This window comes from Alosa pseudoharengus, unplaced genomic scaffold, assembly GCF_046254945.1.
Source record: "Alosa pseudoharengus isolate Yale_2024_CS ecotype anadromous, Long Island Sound unplaced genomic scaffold, YU_APseudo_1.1 YU_APseudo_1.1_scf_2, whole genome shotgun sequence".
Taxonomy (NCBI): domain Eukaryota; kingdom Metazoa; phylum Chordata; class Actinopteri; order Clupeiformes; family Clupeidae; genus Alosa; species Alosa pseudoharengus.
The window spans coordinates 15,267,075-15,293,548 of record NW_027468663.1 but is presented as its reverse complement, the minus strand read 5'-3'; the positions used below and the strand labels follow the sequence as shown (position 1 = coordinate 15,293,548).

Genomic DNA, 26,474 nt, shown 5'->3' with positions numbered 1-26,474 from the left:
CTCTGGATTACAAACATTGAAGGGGTCTATGGTTACTGTACAATCACAACTTTACACATTTGTACAGAGTTATTTGTCAGTATTATTATTTATTAGCATTTAATAATTAACATAATAAAAACAGACACGTAAACAAACCAACACAAAAAGATTGACCATTGTCCACTGCACACATCCAAAGTGGACCTGGTCCCCATTCATCTAGGATTCAAAATATATTATCTGATGTGGCAAGAAAGAAAATCCCCCATCATTTTCATCCCTCTTTTCTAAACTGTGTTTGTTCATAACCTTAACAAAAACATAACAAACAACAACAAAAAAAAAACCTAGTCACAGAACAAAACTTACAACACACTCAAACCCCGCCAAACCATCTTGACCCTCTACTTTAACTGCTGGAACTCTTTTAAGATCAGTGCCACTTGAGCTGTACCCCCAAATCCACACATTCGCTCAGTTGATGTTTATCCAGTGCTAACAGCAGCCTTCCTCATCATCTCCTCATCTTGCACCGAGAGCTCGGTCAGCTTGCGTCCTAGCCGCTCATGCAGGTCCAGGTACTTAGCAACACAGCGGTCAAGGCATACAGCCTCACCCTTGGACAGCTCCGCCTCTTTGTAGTGGGGGGGCACGCACTTCCTGTGACATGCGTTTGTCATTCTGCAACAGAGTACAAAAGCAGACGTTGTTCGTAAAATTACAATATGCATTGAGAGACTGGACATCAATGCAACCGACCTGCCACTGGGATGAAGTTGCTAAGAGGATAATATGTAGTACTGTCAAGCATCGGTGTGTGTCCAGATGTAATGTTATACAAGAATCAAATTAACTGTCAATGACGTTTTCCTATGTGTTATCACAGCTTAACAACTAAAATTAGCAATGCAGGATGTCTCAAGTCTATTATTAAAAGACCTAAACTGAATTCAAAATAGTAGCAAAAATCCTCTGCTTTAACCCTCTCTGCTAGTAGTGCTCAAGTTCTGCTGCTGGACCCCCTTTCTCAGCCTCTCCTATCACTTTTACAAAGAAATACTCCAGAATACTTAGCTCAGACGTGTCCTGCTAGAACTGCTGCTAATAAGTGGATTTATGTACTCATCAGGTTATAAAGAAAACATTAAGGGAGCAGCCTAGGACTGTCGTTAATTTACGCATTTAAACATAGGACCTATCTGACCTTTAAGGCGAAACACCAACATAGTTACTTCTGCACTGTGGGCACACATTTTGAAAGTGTATGCTGTAGACTTCACACAAATGCTTAATTTGCACTACACCCTTGTCATTTCGTTGCCACGTGACTGCAAATAGCCAAGTTTACGACAGTCGTTCATTGAAAGCAAATAGCTAACGTTAGCTAGGATAGCATGAAACCAAGTTGTGTCCTATCTAATAACTTAGATACTGCTAATTATCAATACGTATTTTGTAATACGTGACTGCATACGTTTTCTATACACAGCTCCATTCCAAACGTTGAATGCATATCATATTGCGCTTACCCGTACGTTCAATTAATTTACTTTTGACTAGTGCTAGCCTGCACACTGCTAATACTGACCGGTTGTACATATCTGCCATCATTTCTACTTCAAGCTCCGCCGCCAACTGCTGTGCTTTCATTGGGTCCATCTCTGCATATAAAGGACTGATTTCCACACGACAAAATGCAATGTCCAAGCAACAACTGGTCTCTGAAAGACTCCCGACAGGCTAACGTAACCTTCACAACCTACCACGCAGAAAACACATGTACCTCCCCCATTCAACACTCTGGAAGCACTTCCGCATGGAATCGTGACGCAACCTCCGATCTGGCTCGATGATGGTAGGTGGAAAGTATTGATATGTTTGTATACCATAAAATACACAAATTGGGAAAATATACGTATTACTCAACACAGCATATTTTCTTTTCATAAGAACTACCTAAATAATTTTTTTTCATTTCATCAACCAAGAACGACCAGGAGTTTGCCTAAGAAAATTATGCCATATTAATAAACCCCAGAAAAATATTTTAAATATAACATGTGTAAGCAGTAATTGCATAAGAAAGAAAGAAAGGGGGAAAGGGAACGAAAGAAGTTCAGACGTACCTGATCTACTGTTAAATCCAGGTTGAAGGACGGCAGATGTTTAGCAGTGACTGAGGGGAGTTTAGTCAATATCCACAGTAATGATGTCAACATCTTCATCAATCTCCTCAACATCAGATGGTTCTCTACCAACCAGTCCAGATTCAAACACAGGCAGAGTCACTGGAGAACCACTCATAACGTCCACATCCTCTTCAAGGTCTTGGTCCTCCTGGTCCTCTTCCTCTTCATCACAACTTCCTGTTGAGCCCTCTGTCCACTTGCGAGCTCGTGACGCCTTTGCCCCAGGCTTTGCAGAAATGCGCTGAGGTGGCGCTTGCTGGCTGTTGGTGTCACCTTTGTTTGCAGGGTATATGAAGTGTCTGTTGAGGTGGCATTGCATTGGAGCTAGATAGATAAGAGACAGGGACAAAGTGAGCTCAGACCAACAGAGGTTTAATCACATAACTGAAAAATGCACCAGAAATATAGACCAGCCTGCCCTAGTGCCTTATTAGAAGTACATTTATTTTGAAAGAATAAAAAAAAATCTATATTTTCTGATTTCAATTTCAAATATTTTCATGGTTACTTTAAAATTGTAATAAATCCTTGTTACTCTGTAAACTCATGGTTACTCTGTAACTCATGTTACTCTGTAAACTCATGGTTACTTTAACATTTTAATATTTCCTTCTTACTCTGTAAACTCTATTTAGAGTGTGGATTTTAAAACAGACATTCAAGGACAATCTTGCACTTTGGGAAACACAGATCAGAGATTTTCAAAATGTTCAAATCAATTGAGAAACTTTAAAAATTAGCAAATAGTAAAAATAGTGGTTAATTGTAGCACTATTATGGTTGAAGAAAAGTATATCAGTTGAGACTGAATATGTGTGGACACAAGAAATATATGGTAAAGAGTAATGAATACCACACATAATTCTGAAATACCTTCATTTGTTGTGGTTTCATCAGTCTCCGCAGACGTGATGTCTTCATGGGCTGTGCTCGTTTCCTTTTCTTCCAGACACTGACGATTCTGGACATCCCCCTCCTTCTTCCCCACGGCTTCTGCTGCTCTTTTCCTTTTCACCAAATACCCCTTCCTTTCTAACAGCTCTCGGAACCTTTTCAAGGTCTGTGAGGGCGTGGGAGTACTGCCGTTGGATTTCATCTCGGCCACTGAGGTTGGTTTCAGCTCCGAGCTGCTTGCTAACGTGTCCCTTTGGACATTGTTAGCTTCTGCATTTTGGTTCATCATCACAGCTCTTGGGCTCAATGTGGGGCTCTGATGCTCAGACTTCTGTTTAGGGGTCTCATCTTGCGACTTCCCTTCGGCTAAGCTGTCTATGTTGTCTTCTTGGTCTTGCCTGTTTTTTGATGAGGTCCGATACCGCTGTCTGCTGGCAGGTGTCTCTAGGGCTGGTCTGCGTGGGCTGTTGACAGAACGTGCCTTCCTCACGGCTGTCAGTGACCTCACGGTTGAGCTCAGGACTCCAGGGTGAACCTGGTTCTTGGGTGGCCTACCTCGTTTACGCTTCGGAATTTCGGGACTGGACAGGGACTTTGAATCAGTCACCGATTTGGCGTTGCCTCCACCTTGCTTTGATCTGGCAACCTCTGACAGGTCTTCCTTTCGATTAGCGAATGCTGGGAGTGATCTCCCCTTACTCCTTTCTGCCAAGGTGCTGCTGTGCCTTGCATTGGAATCAGTGTTCTGTAATCCGAGTCCAGGGGACACCCCAGCAGATGTCTTGTGGTCATTTTCCTCGACTGGACATATTCGCTTCGCCACCAATCTCCTTAGACCTTTTCTCAAGGATTGTTCCTTCACAGTTCTATTCTTTGGCTCTTCTATGGACCTTTGTCTCTCCAAACTCTGTTTTCTTGTAACTATAGACCTCACACACGATCCATCATCTATTCTGGATGCTTTCTGTCCAGAAATGCTAGACCCACTGCAAGTTTCAGAGTCTGGAGTTGAAAAAACTTTGTTTTGAGCAAGCAGTGTTGTTTGCCTCCTAGTCCTCTTGACTGCAGGATGCTGACCTTCATCTGTTTGCGAAAGTGACTTGAGAAGAATAGAGTTCAGTGGGAATCGCAGGTCTACTGGTTTTAGAGAGAGCCATGGAGGAATATTAACAGGCTCCTGGCTTAGTCTTTGACCTGATGTTGCTGACTGGCCTGGGGGTTGGTTGTTGAGTCGTTGGGACTCAGCAGTGCTTTCGTCTTCAGACTGGAGTGGAGAGAGACAGCTGCGGAGTCGCATCTCATCCAAATCTGGCGTGCAGCTGTAAGAGGCTCTTCCCTTTGGCTCTTTGCTGATGGGGTTTGGGGAGGGTAGCTTTCTCCAAGAGGACCAACCGTGGTGGGCAAGACTAAGTTCTGCATTGGAGAAGCCAGCATTCCCATCTGACTCAGGGAAGCCAAGACTTGCTGTGTTTGCACAGGCTCTTGCTGATTTGACTTGTGTGAAACTACATGAGCTGCTGTTCCTAGGTTCTACATGGCATGGTGTGGACTTTGATCCTGGATGATGGGATGATTGAACAGACTCCACACTTTCAGCTAATGAAGTGTCAAACTGGGACACCAGTGTTAGGTCAGAGCCTACTGCTACAGACAAAGATGGGGGGAAAAGATGGATTAGTATGTGTCATTTACAACACTGGGATCACACACCCACGAAACAACAATCTACAACAGCTAACAAGTTCAATCATACCTTTGTCCGTTTGTCCAGCTGATCTATCCAGATCACCATTCACCATGGATACTTCCATGGATACTTCTCCCAGCCAAGGGGTTGGATCCAACCCTGATGTGTCACCAGGGAGATATGGCGGTGGTCTCTGCTGGGGCCTGCTGTCGCCTCTCTCTGCGGTGATGGGCAGGAGGAAGTTGAGATCCATCATGATGTCATCCAGAAGCTTATCCATTTGTTCATCGCATTCCTCTGGCTGGGAGTGGGTCGGGGACAGGGCAGCCTTGTTATGGACCGATGGGCTACTCCTGCGACTTGCGGCCGGAGTTAGGGTGTGGACAGAGGTTATGACAAACTTGGAAGGGGAAGAAGGCCGTGGATCATGTGGTGGCGTGAGAACTGATGAGCCATTCTGCCTCTCTTCACTAGCAGTGAGGTCCTGTAGGGGCAAGAATGTGTAAACTGAAATTATTAATTCAGCTTCAGGTAGGGATTTTTGAAATATCGCCTCCGAGCACCTGAATGGATCATGATTGTCTAGCGTTACTCCATTAGGAGTGTGCCTAAACTGGACTACTGAGTTGGGCCATAATCTGGAATAGGTTTGACACATAGGGGAGGCAGATATTTTACCGGTAAGTATCTAAAAGCCTCTACAAGAGATGTTATTTTGAGAAAAAACACTGTTAATGGAATTATAACACTTATAGCACATGACTGAACTCACATAAACGTCAGTCCCATCACTTCATGGGTATGCGGTTTCATATATACACAGGTGCTAAATTCATTGTGCGATAGGTAGAGGACCTCCCGCAGTGGCAAATTAACAAAAAAAGCCTACTTAACACAATATGACACTGGATACAACAGCAATGCACAATTGGCTGGTGTGGTGGCAATCACAAGCATGCCACATGTTGGAAATAAAGGAAATAATAATAGACTACAGAACTGGGAGCCAGCCCCGCCAGTGTATGGTTATAAATGGAGAGGATGTTGTGATTGTAGCCGAGTACAAGTACTTAGGCACAATAATAGATAATAAGTTGCAATGGAACAGTAATACCGACACCATCTATAAAAAGGGGCTGCAGAACTAAGACAATTAAGACAATTAGAGTGGATAGAGATATTAGTTTTCTATCACTCATTTGTGGAGAGCATGCTACTTTTTTGTTGTGTTGCCTGGTATTTCTCTTTGTCAGTGACCAACAAAAACAAACTGAGCAAGATAATTAACATGGTCAGCAAGGTTGCGGAGCAAAAACTAGACAGTATGGCTACGACCTGTGAAAGTGTCACATCTGTCACATCCCCTACACCAGGTATATGAGGTGTTGCCATCAGGGAGGAGGTTCAGGCTACCTTCTTTCCAAACAAATCGAGCCAGTAGGTCATTCATTCCAACTAGTATTACATTGATGAACAAGAAGTTACCTGCAGGACAGCACTTTAAATAACACCATGCACTTTCTTTCCAGCTGGATTGTCATAGTATGCAAAACTGCACTTTATCATCCTATTTATGTGTAGTGGGGTCTGTGTCTTCTGTCCTGATGTTGTGTATGTGTGGGGGTGTGGTAGGGTGGGGGCGGTTGGGGTGAAGTAAATTCTGTTGTATATTCTGTCTTGTATTCTGTCTTGTCTAACTGTCTTAAATGTCTTTTGTATAAATGTATCAAACGTACTGTATGGCGCAGAACAATTTTCCGAAAGGACAAATAATAAATCTATCTACCTGGGATCTGTAAAAGCCTTCCTTTGCGGTATAACATGTGTTACCAGTAGCATTAATGCACAACCAAAGAACCATAGCAACAAAAAAACATCATCACCTACATAAGTCTTCGTGCCTTGTTGATGCCTAAAAACATACATAAGAAGGCTTCTTTCTCCAGCTATTAATATAAAAAATGTCAGACCACCTAAAGTTGGGAACTTTCTGCAGAATTCTAAGGAGCCTACTATAAAATAAAATACATGATAATGTAAAATATAATTCATTTAACTACAAAATGGGTTACCATATTATTCTGCCTCTCACCTTCTGAGCTTGAGTGGTAGCAGAACTCATAGTCAGCTTGACTTTCATGGCTGGGTCCTCCTTCATGCTCTCTATCTCCCAAAGGTCATTCTTACACTTCCTTTTAAATTTGATCTTGAGCACCTTCACTGGCTCCTCGGATGTGCATGCCACATCCTGGCTGGGTTTCTCCTTCATGGTCATCAGCCTCTCACTCCTGCGCACCTTTGACGTGGACGCTTCATCTGTGCCGTCCTTGCTTACTTGTTCCTCGGGCCCAGGCTCAACCACTGTGCCTGCCTCCACACGGGTGTCGGCCCTCTCCTTCCCTACTTGCGATGTGGACACCATGTTGTCATTGGGCTGGGCTGTGGCTGAGGAAGAGTCGTCGGACAAACGTTCAAAAGAGGGGTTGAAGGTGTTTGATGGATTGTCGATCAGGGAGTTTGGTGGTGGATGATCACAGTGGACAGAGGGGGAGGGTATCAGTGAGACTTGGCAAGACCCTATGTTGTCGCTGCTCAGTGGGGGATCGCTGACAGGTGTCAAAATAACAAAAGTAGATGCGCGGGCGGTGGGGGAAACCTCGGCGAACTGGATCGCGGATGAGGCCGCGCTCCCATGTCCATCAGATGATGGAGAAAGCCACTCATCCGAGAATGCGTGCGCTTCTCGCCTCGAGGTCTGCGTGGCAGCATGCACAGTGGACTCTGCCTCAGTCTGGGTTGATTTATCCACGCCCTTCCCTTCTGGAGTTTGCACGGTGGCGCTCCTCTGCTCAGCGCCCACCTGCACGCTCTCCTCCATCTCCAGCTGCAGCCCTCGGTCAATGCCTCTCCACTGCCTGCTGTCCTCTTCAAATGTGTGGATCAGGTGGCTCATGCCCAACCTGATGAACGCAGCTTTAACCTCCTCGTGCTCCCTCGGGCCCAGCCCTTTCATCTCTCCGGAGTACAGGTAACTTATCAGCTTCAACAGTGCCTGGGCACCAATGGCTGGCACCCTGATCAACCTTCTCTGGCCCACGGAGTAGGATGGAGAGGTCGAGAGTTCCCTATAGAGGAATGGACTAAAAGCAGCCAAGATGCAGCTATGGACAGGCACAGACATGCCTGCAGAGGAGAGGAGGGGGAAAGAGAAGAATGTATTCTATGAGGGAGGATTTGCATAAGGTGGTGAGATCATGTTGCTTATTTCTGCCTTTTTTTGTGTGCTAATCACTTACAATTGATTTGTAATCATATGTTTTACAATTACTGTAAATTCTGATTTGTTACTTCTGTTTCTAGCAGAGCATTTGGGGTCAACTGCGTGGTCTCACCAGACCAGCTTTTTCATCTCATTCATGCTCCATCTCCCCTCACCCTCTGTCTGCAGTAGCGTATCACACAGGATGTTGCAATGCTGCTGCCTCTGCAGCTCTCCAAGCAGCTGGAAAGCCACCCCAGGTTGCCTGTAGCGCCACATCTTCCCAGCTCGTCTGAGGAACACAGAGAATGATAAAATGGCAAACAGTCAATTTGGTGCCTAACCTACCCATGAAGCAGTTGACTGATTTAGCTCGGTTACACGAATCTGGACCAGAGATGTCATCTGCACTCTTGCCATTGTAACAAAACCAACTATGTATGTGTGCTTTTCTCATGCCTGGTTTGATGAACCAACACTGCCTCCCTCAGATCAAATACAGTATTAGCTTTTGTTCTCTAATAATGTGATTACTTCCAGGTGCACTACACGTGAAAATACACTGCTGCAAGTCATCACTTACGACTAGCCTAAGCTAAATGCATGTGACTAACGTTATCTGCGCTTATATGCCTAATATCAATGCATGCATATTTTAAGTGACAAGGAAATATATTCATCACATCAATATGGTTAGATGGCTGCTGTGATAACATTAGAATTTTAAAAAGACAGCCGATTAATCCTGTGAGTATCTTGCAGTGATGGGAGCATGCTTAAGTGTACTAGTGACAAGTAATTTAACAAATGAATAACACAACTGTCTTGCTAGCATAGTGAGCTAGAAAATCCAAAATGCATTTATAATCAGCCACCTAAATAAACTACGAACTAAAGGAACATTCACATTAAGTTAGGCTTACTACTTGAAGTTTCATTGAGCGTGCTCCAATGGATTGGGAGAGCCGTCAAACATTGTTTAGCAATAAGCTAACGTTAATGATCTTATTCTTGCGCTACCCACCACAATTGGTGCTATCAATATGCACGTGTTTGCGAACAAGCTCATTTTTAAATGCAGTGGAGTTCAGTTAAAAAAAAAAACATTGATTAATAATAAAGGAACAAATTATCTCGAGCATTGCACGTGCTAACTTAATTCACATAATTTGTGCACGGAGGGCGTGAATCCACTTGGCTATGCTATTAGCTTGATGAATGAGCATCTTTGAATCTTGAATTTGCTTACTCAAAAGTTAACCAAGTTACCTACCTTTGAGCTTTTGGTCAAAAGCTCTCTTTAGCCGTTTTATCACTTATCTAATGCCAGCAGGAAAATAGACTTGTGCTCCACATTTAGAAACTTTGCTTCACATAACGTTATTGCTTGAGTTTTACACGTGCTGACGTTTGCGACCCATGAGTCATTTCAAAATGCTTCAGTTGCTTGCAGTTGACACTAGAGGGCACCTGTGTCAAACGACAGTGGCCGTCTAAGTTCTCACCACTTGAAAGATTTGAACACTGAAATCAACTGATCAACCCAACCAAATCCACCCCTTCACATTAGTAGGTCTACATCTAAAAGAATAAACTAAATAAAGCTCAAGGATGTTGAAAAAAATCATTCTTTTATTATTAAAAACAGTATTGCTAGTTACATATTCCATCCATGAAAGAAAGGTGCAACTTTAAGAGCCAAGGCAAACAGAGATTACTCATCTGAAATCATTTTCTGATTAGTGTTGCAGAATCAGAGCAATAAGGACTGACGAAAGGTGACATGACTTTTTTTTCTTGTTTTGTTTTTAATTAAAAGATATAAACCATAAATGTATTTAATTAAAAAATAAAACTGATTGCATATGCATTCACCCACAGCACCCACAGAATACCCCCAAAATCATAATATAAAAAAGGAAAAAGGACATAAAACCAAGAGGAAAATAATTAAACTTAACAAATATTCTCTTGTATATATAGTTAAATGTGCTTTTTATTTTTTAAATCTAAATATCAAGCTAGAATCAAAAATGTTGCCCTTGCCTCAATCAGACTGAGTGTTGCATTCTCCATTAGGAATTCAACAGATTCTTTGAACCACTTCCCTCTTGACACTCACGGTCACTTAACCAATGGAATATAGTCTCCATGGTCACTTAACCAATGGAATATAGTCTCCACGTCACTTTCAGTAATACGTAGTAACGGCCATCATGACACCGCTTGCTTGCGCTTGTGGGTCAAATGATTAGTGTTAAATACAACAAATGACAACATGACTTTTTCTTAAAAAAAAAATAAAAAAAATAAAATGGAAACCAATAAAAAAGGGTAAAAACAAAACAGTAAAATATTCCCCACCTCCTAGTGCTATAGTATCCATTCAGTAATTATCTACATCAGACTTTGTTACTGTGCATTTGGAATATGCAGTCTAAGGAACAAGCACTGTACTTCTAGGAACTCAAGAAACAAGCAGGGTTACACCCGAATCTGAAAAACCACCAGCCAATCCAAAACAAACAAAACTTGGCTACCGAAGACACAGTATGCAAGCAATACCACACATAAGGAGCAGTTGTAAAGCAACACTGCCATGCCCTTCAGAAAACCCTTTCACACAACGAAAATGTGTTGTGTCTACACACGCACGCACACAAGCACACACACACACACACACACACACACACACACGCAGACACACACACAAAAAAAAAAAAAAAAAAAAAAAAAAAAAAAAAACCCATCCGTGAGTGAGGCACTCAAAGACAATACAGCGGATTGTTGGATGCTGTCACATATTTACACATTCATGTATATTCAGACTTTGGAAAAGAAAGCATACCGGGTCAACAATCAAATCTGCTGTTTGCCCTTGCATAAGACAGAACTGCTTAAAAAAAACTGAGACTTAAGTCCGGCATCATCACAGCAGCTAGCAGCTGCCTACATCTCCATTAATTCTTTTCAGTGGCGCTTTTCTTCCAGTGCCCCCCCCCCTCTCCCATTGATGCCCTTCTGACATGGTCTCCTCAGAGACTATGGAATGTTGGGAAAAACTCCACAGGCGTTTCTATGATAACAGCTACCAACACATTCAACTAGCCAGTTGTGAACTGGGAATGGGTTGCAGTGGTCATCTGAACTGAATTGGGGGGCAAAGACTAAAATTACAACTTGGCCCCTGCTTCTCTCCCAACATATATATTCATATATATTAAATGTAGTGCGGAACCATGTATTCAGTTTTGCGAGTGTTCTATGTACATTTTTTAACCCAGCGCCAGCAAATGGTAGACAGCCTTTGGCACAAAGCCAGTCATTTGTTTGACTCAGACAGCCGGATAAACCAGGACTAAGTTAGCGATGCAAAATCAATACACGGTTTACTATACAACTAATCGATAAACACTGTTGCACGTTTCTAATGAGTCTCCCAACCACCAATGAAAAAATAAATCATATTAAAATGAAAAGGAAAGGAAGATAGTAAGACAAAAGGAACTTTTAGTTTCACAATATGACGAAGAAGTCCCTTGTGATTGTGTGTGTGTGAGTGTGAGTGTGAGTGTGAGTGTGAGTGTGAGTGTGAGTGTGTGTGAGTGTGTCACACTGTAGTGGTAAGTTAATCAGTTTGGTGATGGTAGTCACAGCTCATTGAGGAGTCAGTCTTAGTGGAGCTCAGGTTGTGAGAGTCAGCAGTGTGACAGAAGCCTGTGTGGAGGTGACCATTCGTCCAGAGTGTGGCGTCACTAAGGGAGGTAGCTAGGGAGGGGACTTTAGAGTGGTCATGACTTATGCTTTCATGGTTGGCTTGCTGTAAAAATTTCAATAGCAGTTAGGCGAGATGGAGAGGGGGAGAGGGAGGGAGGAGACTGAAAGAGGATCTCCCCCTCCTTAGTGTTTTAGTAGGTCTGTCCTTAGCTATTCAGATGGCATTCTGTGGATGGTGAGAGAAGAAACAAAATAAAATCCCAAAAAAGAAACAGCAAAAGTTCTATAGTGTCTGTGTCCTTAGACAGTGGTCCTCAAGCTTTCAATGTGAATAGGGATTGGCGTTTTGAAATACATGGAGAGAAACAGAGAGAGACATAAAGAGATTGAGTGTCTTGTCTTGAATCACTACTGGCTGTTGTCCCTTAAGAGTCCCAAAGGCTCAGCAGGGACAGTAGGCAGGAAGAGGGCGCTCTCCTCGAGTAATGCAGACAATCAGTTTTTCTGTCGAGAGAGGGAAAGGAGAGTGAGATTAGCACAAACAAAACCAAAAGAAAAGAAGCAAAAAAGACAGAAAGAATGTTCACAGGGATTACATCAAGTCTGCAGGGTTGAGTTGCTGAGGCACAAAAAAAAAAAAAAAAAAATTAAAAAAAAAGACGAAACCTCGTAACTCAAAGGAGCACTGCACCAACTAGGCAAACGGGTCATGAGGAAGTTGTGCCTGTCCTTTCTCAGTGTGCATATGCAGACAAATGCACAGCTGTAGCCACAGCCTTCCACTGTCAGCTACAGTCAACCAGACTGGGCAACCAAAGGGGGATAACACAATTATAAAGCATGTGACTTGTCAGGCCACATGACCTCAACACAACTGGCCACACACTGTGAACATAAATACAAAACAAAGTACACAGCGACACTGCAGGACCATGACACACACACACACACACACACGCACACAGAGTAGGGAAGGTTGATCAGATTACCATGATCATGGAGGACAGACATGGGGACATCTCTCTCACACACACACACACACACACGCACCTAAAGAAAGAGCCCGTGCAGTGGGGAAAAGAGGTCGGGACACACATACCATGCTGGATCATGCACTTTTTTGGGGGGAGGGGGGAGTGGCCTAACCGTCGTAAGATTCCAGCAGAGGCATAGAGCCACGCCTCTCCCCATACATCCCTCCCTGAGAGGGAGAGAGCAAGAGAGCAAAGGAGAGAGAGAGAGAGAGAGAAAGAGAGACAGATAGAAATGTGGAGTGACAGATGAGCGAGAGTATGACATGCAGGAGAGGGTGAAAAATGAAAAATGTGAAAAATGTGGAGTGTGAAAGAACAGTGGGGCATCGTCACGGAGAGCAAACAAGGAGAGTGTGAGTGACGGAATGAGACCAAGGGAATGAACGAGAGAGGTGATGAGAAAAAGTGAGAAAAGGCATGGCAAAGTAGACAGAGGGAAAGAAAATAGGTTGTGGTTATTTTGGTTAGTTAGTTACAGTGCAGTAGTTATTATAAGGAGGGTTTGTGTAAGACAGCAGTAAATTAGGAATCCCACAGTTCTGTTACATAAGCACAAAGAGTTAGTGATGCATGCCAATATAACGTGTCTGCATGTGTGCAACCGATGTGTCGGATGGATTTTGTCAGGGCATCTAAGTGTCCAGTCGAGCCTGTTAAGTACGTGTATACGTTGGAGAGGTGTTAGAGAGGACGCACCTGTGCGGCGTCTCTGTCCGTGTCCAGGGCGTTGTCCAAAGTGTTCCTCCGGCCTCTCTGGTCCAGTGTAGAGTACGCATCTGATGAAGCAGAGACAGAGCACAGAGTTTCATTAGTTCTGCTTGTGTGTGTGTGTGTAATACATATATTCATATATTTGCGAGGTAAGACAGTTACCTGGTCCCATGTCATTCAGTGGAATCATATCTCTCTCACGGTCTTGCTTGCCTCCTGGAAAAATGACAAATGAATTTAAGAAAAATAAATCTTAAATTCTTTCCTTTGTGTGTGTGTGTGTGTGTGTGTGTGTGTGTGTGTGTGTGTGTGTGTGTGTGTGTGTGTGTGTGTGTGTCTAGTAGGGCTGTCACTTTTGTGAAAAAATCCTGTTCGATTATTGAGACATAAGTGTTCATGGAATCGATTGTAAAATCGATTTTTCATGTCTAAAGACGTTTCCATTTTCAACGCCAAATATAGGCCAATCCACAAAAAAATAACAGGCATTAGGACGAACGTAAAGAGGGTGCTTGTAGACGCAAGCCAGCAATATTTCTGATGATTTATTGGCGTGAAGATTCGTGCACAATGACAAACAGGAGTGCTACATTCTCGAAAAACAATAAGCCGAGTATCCTGCCATTACATCAGTGACAAACATTACTGCAGGCTTCAACGTAGCTGTGTTTACGATTAGAAATGTCAAACAAATTTCGCCTACGTAGAACTCCATTGCACAGTTTGCATAGCCTACCGCTTTGTTCTTCTCCATAGTTTGATACACCAAAAATCCGAAGTACTTCCACACCGAACTCCTCAAGTTATTAGGGCCTATCACTCCTCTCTCTCATGTCGCACAGGTTGATCGCGTTGTCCTCCATTTTTGGCAAAACCCGAGCAGCACAGCAGCTGATTGAAACAGCTGTTTCCGGTGCGTAAAATTGGTGGGAATTTTCTTTTTAGCTTTCGCAATGCTTACTGCACTTCGGAATTCTTTTATATTCTTATATTCTTGTTTGTGAATTTTGTTTAATTCGTTTAAAATTAATAGTGTTCATATTTGGTTAAAATCGATTCCCTATTTTAGTTTTCGAAACTTGTGTTGTTTGGTCCAATCGATTGTGCAATCGATTTTCGAACGTAAAGTGACAGCCCTAGTGTCTAGTGGTAGACATCAGACTGCGTGGTCGGTCCTCACCCCTGTCGATGAGGGGCAGCGTGCTGTCCTCGTAGCCTCCGTTGCTGCGCGTGGTGGTCGGGGGGTTGAGGTTCACCATGAAGTCGGACTTCTTCCAGCCGTCCTTCTCCAGCGTGCGCCGCAGCTCCTTGAAGCCCCACACGATCTGCAGCACCAAGCCTGCACCACGCACCTCCCGCTCAGAGCGGTTCCTGAGGAAGAGGAGGAGGAGGAGGAGGAAGAGGGCTGGGAGTTAGACACGGCCTCTGCTGCAGTAAGCCTGCCCTGCTTCACCAGCTCCCCAGAGGAAAGCTCAAAATACTTTGAAAAATACAGAGAAAGAGCAGGGTCATGGCCGAACACACACACACAAAGCTGAGAATACCTCACTTTTCCTTCCCTCACATACACACATGCTCCCCTATTACTCTTAATACTCCCCAATTCTCGACACCAAAGATCCCCAACTTCCCCAAAATTATTTGATGACTGGCACACACAAACTTATGTCTTAATGACAACTATACAAATACAATCACTCTGCTGAACTGAGTTCTGTCCACAGACATACAGATCCGTACCCGTCCTTGTTGATGAGCACGAGCCTCTCGATGCCTTGCGAGGCGCGCAGCGTCTTGGCGGCCTCCACGCTGGAGCCCACCACCTCGGCCAGCGTGCTGAGCACCGACACCACCGTCTCCTCGCTCAGCCCGCGCACCGGCTGGCTCTGACCCCCGCCCGGCAGGTTGGCCACCAGGTGCGGCACCGCATGCTTTCCTACAGGCACACCCATGGAGGAGGAGGAGGAGGAGGAGAGGGGGGGGGGGGGTGAGAAACACGGGCACAGGACCGACAAACAGGGCCACAACACAGCACTCCCAACACCCCTAATCTTTCATCCACATACATGATCAGGGCCCATACAGAAATCACAGCATAGTAAGGGCAGCAGAGCCACCATTAGCATTTCACAGTTTGGATTAGCACTCTGGAGAGGAACTGAAAATGTGTTCTGATCGTAAACTGCTCTGAGGCAAATGACTAACTACCAACAGAAAATTATGGGTTTTTTTCCATCTTCATTTAGAAATCACTATGAAATGATTAAATGGCAATGCTTCTCAAATCTGCTCGTCCACACGTTTACATAATAGAAATATACAGCTATGGAAAAAAATCAAGAGACCACTGCACATTTTTCTGCTGTCATCCAACGGATGCTGAGTGACATTCAAATGAGTTAAAGGTCATATTGAAAATTAAAAGACAACTGCAAATTTGAATATGACCGTCAACTCATTCAAATGGCAATGTAGTATGACATCAGAAAAATCTGCAGTGGTCTCTGAATTCTTTCGATAGCTGCATTCCTATTATGTAAATGTGCCAAAGGCTAAGGTCACACTGTCTCTCTCACTCACACACACACACAGTGAGACTAACCGAGCAGGTCACGGTTGCGGGCGTCAATGGCTAGGTTGCGGAGTGCCCCAGACATGGCACGCACCACGCGGTCATTGCCATGAGCCAACAGTTCCGTCATGATGGGCAGGCCCTTCTCCTGTCGCATCACCGCCCGGATGTACCGCCCATACTGAGGGAGGGAGGGAGAGCGTCAGATGAGATGAGAGGAGAGGGGAAACGCAAAGACAGAAGGAAATCAGACATGAGCACCACATCTAGAAATCACATGAACTGATTAAAATAGGAAACAAATCTTATTTTTAAAAACTTCCTCATGAGTCATTTCCTCTGTTACTATTCCCAGCTCTGGTCACTTTAAGCGCACGCTGACCCAGACAGCCGCCCACACTTACGCTCCAGCGTCCAGCACACAGGTTCTGCACAGCTCCGGCCGCGGCCTCCAGCACCGATGGGTTCTTGCTCTCCTTCAGGAGTGATGTGTAGATGCGCACCACCTCCGGCTGGTACAGCAGCTCATAACCTGCACACACCACCAGGCACATCGGTGAGTGTTGGGATGCGGAATCACACTAACCAGCAAAGCATCTGCTATTGTTTGGGTCAGCACCGGAATGGTCGACACCGCTAGCAGGAGAGCAAAGCATCAATTTGCAACCCCTCTAGAGCATAACACGATGCTCAGTTTAATGCATCATAGTGACATTTCAGGAATTCTTTCTGACCAATCGCCCAGTAACGTTTCTTTCTGCTGGACAGAAATTAGCACTTCACAAACTGAATTATTTTTTAACAAACAGAATTATCATCAGAAAATTCATTTATTGTGCCTTGCCAATGTGTTATTTCCAGTGTGATACCAGTCTTAGTCTCCAGGGGGCAGTGAGATCAATAGGGTTCAATAATGTCACAATTGCTGAAAGATTGCTACCTATTTTTAGCTATCATATTAATAGGTCTAATACAATATAATATTGTAGGCTAACGACTGAAACATATCCACATGGGGCGATTTCCAGTAATCAACAATATACTTCCAAATCACTTAAGCAACAACCAATAGTCTGGATTACACAGCCAGTTGATACATGCACTACTCACAAAAAGTTATATCAGGCAATACAATAAGGGATATCTGGCTTTCGGGTGAAATTTAATGTTTCAGTACAGAAAGTACTAAAACATTGAACTGTTGGAATTGTGCATTCAAAAGTTTAGAGAAGGTCACATTAAGTTCACCTGTAAAGGTTATAGTGGATTTTAGGTTCATCCTGAAATTTCACCCGAAAGCCGAATATCCCTGACATTTTGCGAGTGTATATGTGATAATAGTGGTTTTCAGAGGCTGCAGTTTTGTAAGAGTGAATGAAAGGATTAGAATGAAAGCATCCTATAAATGCTACATCCTACTGTGGCCAAGCAACATTCCACAGAGGAGAAGCAGGGTCACAGTCCAACAGCTGGAAAACACTGCATTAAATGGCTGGACCCTGGTTAACTCTTAACTTGAGCGTAGAGGAGGAGGAAGTGTTGAAGAGAAAAATACATTTCACTTTGGTCCGTACAGAAAAAGGATGCCCTGTGAGAGCGACACTTCACCATTTACCTGTAGCAGGTGTGGTCCTCTTCGGAATTTCAATCACATCAGCAGATCCATCATCATCCTTCCTCCCTAGACGGGTGGTGAGAGAAAGGGGGGAGAGTGGGTTTTTGGATGAACATTCAAAGTGAACATGTGCCATAACATAACATGTGCAAAAGGGCAGTGAGTTTGTCGAACACAAATCCCAGTTTGCTTTATGATATGCACCATAGACTGTATATACAGTCTATGTTATGCACTGATTAAGCAGACATTATGGATCTAAGTGCAGGAGAAGGGGATATGAGTGGGGAGTCTTCATGCTCATCTTTATATATATATATATATATATTTTTTTTTTTGTGTTAACTGACATGAATGAATGAACCACAAAATATTTCCACAGCGGTGATTTCAGACACACCAGGATGGAGTTCAAGTTCGGTTGATGCGTCCTCTATATCAGCAGTTGCTACGGTGTCTTTTAATTGGCTACAGCTTCACGTTAGAGGAGATTATGTTGACTCCTGCACTCGTGTGTGTTTTTCCCTCCTCTTGGCACGCCTGCCAGACATGACATTAGAGGCGTGGCTACATATCTTTAATTTTGAAGGTTGAGATTGTGAAGTAATTTCGATTGATATCCGACTTACAATCAAGATTGTGACCTCCCTAATAAATTCCATTAAATGTTACAAGCTACGAGCAGCATCAAAATTTAGGCACTGATCTGTAGTGATGGGCAAATGAAGCTTTGGTGAACCACTAAACCACAGAAGTGTGAAGCTAGCAACACTAATGAAAAAATCCAATATGGCTGCCACATGTAGATTTTTCAACATAAAAGTCCTTACCCAAACCAGTATATGTAACCAAAAATATTGGTTTGCTAAGGACTTTTATGTTGAAAAATGTATGTGTGGCGGCCATCTTTTTGCTTTTCAGCTAGTGTCGCTAGGTTCACACTCCTGTGGTTCAGTGGTTCACCAAAGCTTCATTTGCCCATCACTACTGATCTGCAATTAACAGACCGTAAAGTAAATTACCTTACTGATTGTATGGTTAGGAAGGGCATGAGTAGAGTGTGTGTATGTATGGCAGCACTGCAAGCCTGATCAAGACCCAACAGACCCAAAAGTGAAGATTCGAAGAGAGCAGCTTACCTTTGGAAAACCACTCATCTGGATCAGGAACAGGTGAGAAAGAGGAAGAGAAGGTGTAGAGGACCGCAGTAGAGAGGGAGAGAGAGAAGGGGCATGGCAGGGAAGAGAGTATTTCAGTATGGAAATAAACCAGCAGCTGTATCCCCAAGCCACCCACACCAATACACAAGCAGGTCTACAAACACACACACACACACACACACAGGCCAAAAGAACCTGCCCCATAGCATGCATGCAACGCAACGCCCCCCCCCCCCCCCCAGAGCACCCAAGAGACACGTAGCTGGGCATCAGAGCATAGGTTCAGAAGAGCCAAGTCTGGACCATTCAAAGATTTGATTTGAAATCCCCAGCAGCAAGAAACACAATTACGTGCAGTGGTTCACTACACTGGGACTAACTGCTAAACCCCCACAGTGGCCACATGTTATAGCCTAAGAAATCCACTACACTTTAGAGGAAACATACACTGATATGACTGTAAATAAATAAACCATGGTCATTTTCAGAAAGAAAGGAGAGCTGATGCTTCAAATATATTCTGCATATTTAATCATCACTGCTGTCCACTTTCTTTCTTACACACACACACACACACACACACACACACACACACACACACACACACACACCTTTGCCCTTGCGTGAGCTGAAGCATCCGGTCTTCTGTGCGGGGACAGGCCCTTGGTTGAGCGGGGCGGCCTCCTGGTAGCGCTCGCAGTTGGGCACCTCTCTATGCACCTGATAGGACAGGTTCCTCAGCAGACACACACTGTTCTCTATCAGCTGTACACACGAGAGAGAGAAGACACACACGTGTGAAACAGGGAGGACTGCAACAGATGGCCGCCACAGATGACCACATCAATATCTAAGTGCACTGGTACTGGTCAGAGGTATGACGTTTGTGGTGTAGCCAGCCTTAATCACAAACCATCAAGAGCATATAACAATGATAAACAATAGTGGTTGTGGTAAACAAACCTTATTATCGACAGATTTACAGTCGATCTGTGACTGGACGATATACATGAGAGAATCGACCAATCCATTGCACTCTCGCAGCTTCCTCCTGGCCTCACTGCGCTCTGAACTCACGTTCCTGAGAGAGACAGAAAGAAGATTGTGTTTAAAATAAAATATCAGGAAGAAAAATAAATATTTACATCCACAATAACAACGACATACAGACATGGAGAGGAGGGGATAGATGGGAAGTGGAAAAAGACATCAACCCAGGAGCAGTGGGGGGATTAGAGGGTGCCGCCTTGTCGGGTTGGCAATTAGAGGGTGCCGCCTTGTCGGGTTGGCACTAGAGTGCAAAGCTCAGGGTGCAAGTGAAAAAGAGTGGTTTCTGAAGCCAAATAACAGCAGTTGAGAGAAGCAGGCAAGAGAAAGAGGAGCACTCAGGGGAAATAAACGGATTCAAAGATCACATTTCCCCCCTTTCTCCCACCATGCACTCTCTCTCTCCCTCTGCCTTTTCACTCAGCTCCAGACCGTAGCGCGCACACACACACACACACACACACACACACACACACACACACTAGCAGCTTTTCTCTCGTACACACACACAGGCCATTAAGTTGCTTGTGACAGGCCTGAGGCATTTCCACTTAGCTCCTCTATTTCCTATGTGGTGTAGTTTTCACACATGGCCATACAACAACTCTTCCGTCTAGGGCCGATTTTCATTCCATTCTTCCTTCCTTTCGCTACGTCATTCTCTCCATCTAAAGCTGCCTCAGCGCTGCTTTTTGTAAGTGACCCTCGCTCCCGCCTCCCCCCCTTTCCTCCCATCATTCTCCCATTCTCCCCCCCCCCCCCGGCGGGCTCACCTCAGGCAGCCGGCTGTGTTGGTGAGGGACGTCTCCCACTCCAGGTGTCGGGGCTTGCAGTTCTCCTCTCCGCCCCCGCCTCCGCTGCCCCTCTCCCAGCCCGAGTGGGCCACCATCACCTCGTCTGAGAGCGCGTGCAGCGCGTGGTCCACGATCTCCATCTTCACAGAGTCATGAGACGAAAGGTTCCACAGGGTGCCTGCGTGTGGGGAGAGGCAAGAGGCCCAGAGGTCAGTGCGGCGGCATTACAGGTTAATGTGTAATGTGTGTGTTAATGTGTGTGTGTGTGTGTGTGCTTTTTGGGAACAGCGCCACACAGGACGCTTTGAATAACTTTTCCTGGGAACTGGTGCGTGTGTCTGGTTCAGACAAATCTGTTTTATTAAGGTTTTCATGTCCTTAACCGCAGTTCGCAGAAATGACTCACAATCTGACTCTAAAAGGTCTACACATGACATTGCTCAACGGGAAGAGGCCATTTCGCAATATGGGCCATTCAATGTACCTTTGGTCACAAGTGAAGTGTGCTTACATGAGTTGTTTACCTGTGCTGGTGTCAAATTTCATGATGACTTACAAGGAAGTGAACCATTTTAATGACTTTATACTACTAGGAATTTGTCTTAGTGTCTGCGCAAATGGGCCGAACAAGTGTACAGACTGTCACACTGATGTAGATCAAAGCGTAAACATAAAAACTATAGATAAGGGCAAGATAAGAATACTTCTGCAGTATGCTATAGTACATTCTATAGGAATGTAGTAAATCTAAAGGAAACATCTCAAAAAGAGCCGAGTGCATTATACAGTGCCACTTCAGTTAAAGAGTGACATAGTTCAGAAGGAAATTTGTATGGCTCTATTTTAGGAACGAGATGCAATTGTAATAGAACTCCTGTATCGGAACGTCATCTATTACTCCCCATCCCCTATTTCCGCCCTCTTACGTGTATGTGTCACTTAATATTCATTTCTAAAGAAATGCAAGCATCCACTCCATAAGTGTATCTAAATTAGCTATGTACCACTAAATTAGCTATGTACCAAAAATTACATTTTACTGTGACTCAAAGAGCTGTAAACAGTGTTGTAATCCAGTGGATCTACACACCTATGGCTACTGAAAAATGTAAGTATTAAAAATTGTTGTTTTAGAATTTTCAAACGAAAGGGGCAGTAATTGGTACTTTTATGATACAAGGGGACATGGTTCACCTATGATGGTAGCAACCAGGTGTGCGCAGCGTGGCTTACCCGTAGAGGTCAAGTATGAGAGGGTGATGTGTGAGTGCTAGGTGTAAGAGATGGGGCTTACCTGTGATGGTATCGGTGAGGTCCTGGTCGCGGGTCTTGCGCAGCAAGCGCACCAGCGCAGGGATGCCGTCGCAGTTCTTGATGGCGATCTTGTTGTCAGGGTCGCGGCCGTAGGAGATGTTCTTGAGAGCACCGCAGGCAGCGTGGTGCACCTCCTTCTTTGGGTTGTCCAGCATGGAGACCAGGGCAGGGATGCCCTTCATACGGCGCACCTCAGATTTCACCTGAGAGGAGAGAGAGCGAGAGAGAGAGAGCGAGAAAGAGAAAGAGAGAGAGCGAGAGAGAGAAAGAGAGAGAGCGCAAGTGAAAGAAAGAAAGAGGCAAATAGAGGGGGAGAAAATAAAGCAAAGAAAGAAAGAGTGAAGGTAAGTGCCAAACAGAGAGCAGTGAGCAGAAAGATTGATAGAGAGGGTGTGACAGAAAAAGAAAGAAAGCGTGATTAATCCCCTAAGTACACACACAAACACAAACACAAACACAAACACAAACACAAACACAAACACACACACAAACACAAACACAAACACAAACACACACACAAACACAAACACAAACACAAACACAAACACAAAACGCAGGCTGACAGCGCTGCAGGGACAACATTACTCATGCCTATGAACATGGATGCGGCCACACTGGGTAGGGAATGTGCCCAGGGCCCCAGAGGAAGGGCTGAGCGCAGGTGCTCGTCGCCGCTGTACCTTGTCGTTCCTGAAGGTGAGATGCTGCAGGTAGGCAGCAGCATTGCTCTTGACCGGGTCCAGGCGGTAGTTGAGCATGGCGATGACCTCAGGCAGCTCGGGCTGTCGCCATGTGGTGGGGGCTGGGCCCTTGCGGAGGGTGCTGTCCAACGAGGCCATGCTGCCCCTCTCGCACTCAGCCAGGGGCACATTGCCACCCCAGTAGTAGATATCCCCAGCTCCACTCATGTCTCCATCCAGGATGCCTTCATAACTCCTGATAGATGGACACACAGACACAGACACAGAATGATGGCTTTAAATGTGTGAGCCAAAAAAAAGGCAATAAGAAACACAATTAGAGCAAATAGAAGTGGCTGGCTGCCATGGCAACGGAACACTTGTTCCCACCAGAACTAACACATTTGAAATAGACGCACTGAAGGCGCCTTCACAGTTGTCACCCTCAGAAACACACTCTGATCTCACTTCCTAAGCGTCTTAAAACTCCCAATGAAATAGAGATGCAAAGTCATGCTCTGACACGCTCACTCATGCTCGCATACTCCTTCAGTACCACAAACTCCCTTTCATTTATCCCCACGGTATCAACCGCAATCACACAGTTCCTTTCACCCTTACAAACACACAGACACACATTTCCTTACCCAGTTCGGCGTGGTGGCGGGGCGTGCATGGGGTGGCCGTGTGCTAGACGAGGCATGGTGCTGTAGTGCATCGGAGGCCCCATGCCGTAGTCAGGGTCGTCGGCGTAGCCCAGGCTGCGCCGGTCGTCCTCCAGGCCGTAGGGCTCGGGCACGAAGCGCTGCATGCCCGACAGCTCCAGGGCACTGCCCATGCGCCCCACCTGGGGCTGTGCCGCGTATGGGTCCAGCTGAGGCCGGCTGTGCGCCCTGTAGTTAGGGTCCAGTGTGCGGTAGGTGTCAGGCGGCCTGAGGGACAGAGGGAGAGGGGGGGGGGAGAGAGAGAGAGAGAGAGAGAGAAAAGACAGAAAAAGAAAGACAGAGGGGGAGAGAGAGAGACAGAGAGAAAAAGAGAGACACAGAGAGAGAGGAAGGGTGGCAGGAGGAGAGAAAGGGAAAAAGGAGAGCAAGCGAGACAGGGAGGGAGGTAAAGACAGAGACAGAGAGAGAGACAGAGAGAGAGAGAGAGAGAGAGAGAGAGAGAGGGATTTAGGAATTGCACTACTGTAAAGCTGTAGTAGGAGCTGGGTAAAGCTTGGGGTGAGCTTAGCTTCCCAACTGGCTCACTGTTCTTATTAGAAGTGGACATCCAGTGTTGAAACACCCCTGCAGACCTTGCTATTTGAGGGTGCAAGGCCAGCAGTGAGTGAGTGAGCCGTTTGGGATGGAGCCGCAGTGGACTGGGCTACTACAGGTCTACTGCATTTCTATTGTTTTAGAGAAAGAGGAGACACAGTCACCGAGTCAGGACACACTGCTCCTTCCCTTGCTGTAGGGATCTATACACAATACAGCTTTACATAACACCAGAGCAGACTCCGAGCAGTGCAGAGATGGAAAAAGTGCACACTTTCTATAGTCAAACAGATGTACAGATAAAGGTTGTACTGGTAAAAGTAGAGGTTCTGACTTAATTTATTTACTAAAGTGAAAGTAACAAAGTGGAGTCTGAAATGTAGTCAGCCAGCCTTTTTAACGATTTTTTACGGGCTGTTAACTGCTAACTTAACCTCATGTCACAGTAACAGGGGCACAACTACACATTCTGATAAAGCTATATTGAACCAAAGCACTGCTACGCATTGGAGCCTATTTCAAAGCATGGAGCACAACCATGACCAATTAAGTCCTGTAGGTCATGAGGCTACTAGCCTACACATTCTTGTCCATGCAGCAGTATATTATGATCGTGTGTGACAATCTTTACAAAACAGGTAAAAGATAAATGAATGAAAATTCATTGTTTTGATACCAAAAAATGGATGGTGTTTTCAGAAAAAATTTTGTAATCGTGTTACATAACTGATCTCAATATTGACCAACATAATTGTGATAATATTTTTGCTTATAGTTGCCCTGAAACATCATATCCCCACTAACATCTTTGGCCAATCTGGAAATGAACGTGCTAATGACAAGGCAGAAAGATATGCAACACCTCCTCTCCTGCTCACAGCACCAAAGTACACCAAAGAGTCAAATCAACACCTCATCTCACACGTTAGCTGGATGCACATGCTGCCAGAGGCTTCATTAACTCCCTCTCAGCTCAGAGTGTGTGAAGCGCTTTCTCTGACAAAGAATTCTCTGAACTCATATTTTAGGCAACGTGTATATTTAGTGCAAAGTATGTAGTTGGCTTGTACCATCGTAGAGCTCATGGGAATCTGTTAAGCATCTTATACAACTATACACACCCAAAACCAAGGGATACGCTGACAAAAAAAAGAGATGTTTTCAAACACACACACACACACACAGGATACCAACCTGTAGTTTGGGTCCATTCGCATGCCACGGTTGAGGCTGGCATAGGCGTCTGAGGGTGGGCCGCCACGGTAGTCGTCGTAGGCACCTGGTGGGCCGTAGTGGTAGTTTCTGGGGACAGTGTTGGTCGGGTAGTCCGCTGGACCACCCGGTTGCCGGTACATGGGTCCTCCGTAACCCATCCCCGTCACAGAGTTGCTGCCATCCAGGGACATTGTGTCCGACATCGACGGGATGACCGTGCGTGTGGTGGTGGTCTTGGTGACCTTCTTAACCTGGTGGAAAGGCGACCGGGGGAGGTGGCAACTGATTAGACAGTGTCGATTACAGCAGGTCAAATCTGGGTCAGTGTTGCAGTCAGAACTGCGTTTTGGGCAGATAAGCCCCATCGACACCTGACGGGGAATTTCAGTCGTTTGTCTTGCTTTGCGTGTTTGATGGTGGGAGATGTCATTTTCAAGGATAGTGGTATGACAAAGCCACTGTGCTATATTTCCTGCCTTTTTTCAGGCCCGGTCAGCACTTTAACTTGGCTGTGGCAGATAACAGCCAAGAATAGCACTGGCACAGAGGAAAAAGTTGTCCTTATCCGCAGTGAGTGAGTGAGTGTGTGTGTGTGTGTGTGTGTGGCATATGTATGTGTATCCTTGTGTGAACGTGAGATTGGTCAGTGCTTTGCTGGATGGGAGGGGTGGGTGGTGTTCTTACTGTGGTTTCGGTCCGGCGTGTGGTTCCATCATCGTTGGTCTCCACGGAGACGACAGAGGGAGCCTCCTGAGGGTCCTCCTCTACAGTGAACGTCTGCTCGACGACATGACCTGGGTCTAACATCCTGTACTGTAAGGACATGGACAGAACAATGGTGAACCACAGCCAAGTGCAGAGAAGCATTTCCCTCCACACACACACACACTTCACAAACAAACACACACACAATGGCAAAAAAGTGAATGAACAGCTGGCCAAAAAAGTGGGACACACACACACACACACACACACACACACACACACACACACACACACACACACACACACACACACACACACACACACACACACACACACACACACACACACACACACACACACACACACACACACACACACACACACACACACACACACACACACACACACACACACACACACACACACACACACCTACCTGTGTCCCGTTGATATATCCCTCGCTCAGTTTGAGTCTCTCTAACTCCGCATCACCAGTGACACGCCCGTTCTATAGGAGAGAGTGTGGATGAGTGTGTGAGGTGAGAGAGCATGCACATACAAACACACACACACACACACACACACACACACACACACAAAGAGGATTACACTCAGGGCGTCACAACAGCCAGTGACCAAG

At 45.1% G+C, this 26,474-nt stretch overlaps 3 protein-coding genes across 7 annotated transcripts in view; all 3 read right to left on the bottom strand.

Annotated features, from left to right (window-relative positions):
• Positions 1 to 69: 69 nt before the first annotated feature.
• Positions 70 to 1,790, bottom strand: timm10 (translocase of inner mitochondrial membrane 10 homolog (yeast)). The gene is made up of 2 exons (XM_076295801.1): positions 1,571 to 1,790; positions 70 to 663 (listed from the first exon to the last, which is right to left on the bottom strand). The coding sequence occupies exons 1-2, from the start codon at positions 1,639 to 1,641 to the stop codon at positions 468 to 470; spliced, it is 267 nt and encodes an 88-aa protein (XP_076151916.1). The 5' UTR covers positions 1,642 to 1,790; the 3' UTR covers positions 70 to 467.
• Positions 1,791 to 2,114: 324 nt separating this feature from the next.
• LOC143135074 (uncharacterized) lies at positions 2,115 to 7,832 on the bottom strand. The gene is made up of 4 exons (XM_076295800.1): positions 6,845 to 7,832; positions 4,819 to 5,236; positions 3,045 to 4,709; positions 2,115 to 2,495 (listed from the first exon to the last, which is right to left on the bottom strand). The coding sequence occupies exons 1-4, from the start codon at positions 7,763 to 7,765 to the stop codon at positions 2,170 to 2,172; spliced, it is 3,330 nt and encodes a 1,109-aa protein (XP_076151915.1). The 5' UTR covers positions 7,766 to 7,832; the 3' UTR covers positions 2,115 to 2,169.
• A 1,789-nt stretch (positions 7,833 to 9,621) lies between these two features.
• Positions 9,622 to 26,474, bottom strand: part of ctnnd1 (catenin (cadherin-associated protein), delta 1) — a 27,943-nt gene continuing 11,090 nt past the window's right edge. For 3 of the 5 annotated variants that reach the window (XM_076293901.1, XM_076293896.1, XM_076293900.1), the window contains 19 exons: positions 26,271 to 26,342; positions 25,814 to 25,942; positions 25,109 to 25,380; positions 23,303 to 23,587; positions 22,656 to 22,911; positions 21,956 to 22,178; positions 20,641 to 20,839; positions 19,784 to 19,901; positions 19,432 to 19,585; positions 18,800 to 18,817; positions 17,661 to 17,726; positions 16,450 to 16,577; positions 16,076 to 16,226; positions 15,214 to 15,409; positions 14,654 to 14,844; positions 13,636 to 13,689; positions 13,459 to 13,538; positions 12,828 to 12,929; positions 9,622 to 12,232 (listed from right to left, as the gene is read on the bottom strand). In XM_076293901.1, coding sequence (XP_076150016.1) covers positions 12,870 to 12,929; positions 13,459 to 13,538; positions 13,636 to 13,689; positions 14,654 to 14,844; positions 15,214 to 15,409; positions 16,076 to 16,226; positions 16,450 to 16,577; positions 17,661 to 17,726; positions 18,800 to 18,817; positions 19,432 to 19,585; positions 19,784 to 19,901; positions 20,641 to 20,839; positions 21,956 to 22,178; positions 22,656 to 22,911; positions 23,303 to 23,587; positions 25,109 to 25,380; positions 25,814 to 25,936 — 2,574 coding nt within the window. In that variant the 5' untranslated portion in view covers positions 25,937 to 25,942; positions 26,271 to 26,342 and the 3' untranslated portion in view covers positions 9,622 to 12,232; positions 12,828 to 12,869. The remainder of the gene's footprint in view (positions 12,233 to 12,827; positions 12,930 to 13,458; positions 13,539 to 13,635; positions 13,690 to 14,653; positions 14,845 to 15,213; positions 15,410 to 16,075; positions 16,227 to 16,449; positions 16,578 to 17,660; positions 17,727 to 18,799; positions 18,818 to 19,431; positions 19,586 to 19,783; positions 19,902 to 20,640; positions 20,840 to 21,955; positions 22,179 to 22,655; positions 22,912 to 23,302; positions 23,588 to 25,108; positions 25,381 to 25,813; positions 25,943 to 26,270; positions 26,343 to 26,474) is intronic. The other 2 variants (XM_076293899.1, XM_076293898.1) reach the window with 2 other exon arrangements.

Excerpts from the sequence above, each read along its gene's own strand:
- timm10 (XM_076295801.1), bottom strand. The coding sequence starts at position 1,641 with ATGGACCCAATGAAAGCACAGCAGTTGGCGGCGGAGCTTGAAGTAGAA. Across the intron at positions 664-1,570 it reads ATGGCAGATATGTACAACCG|AATGACAAACGCATGTCACA; the intron begins GTCAGTATTAGC and ends ACTCTGTTGCAG.
- LOC143135074 (XM_076295800.1), bottom strand. The coding sequence starts at position 7,765 with ATGAAAGGGCTGGGCCCGAGGGAGCACGAGGAGGTTAAAGCTGCGTTC. Across the intron at positions 4,710-4,818 it reads AGCTGGACAAACGGACAAAG|CAGTAGGCTCTGACCTAACA; the intron begins GTATGATTGAAC and ends CTTTGTCTGTAG. Across the intron at positions 2,496-3,044 it reads TGAAACCACAACAAATGAAG|CTCCAATGCAATGCCACCTC; the intron begins GTATTTCAGAAT and ends TTATCTATCTAG.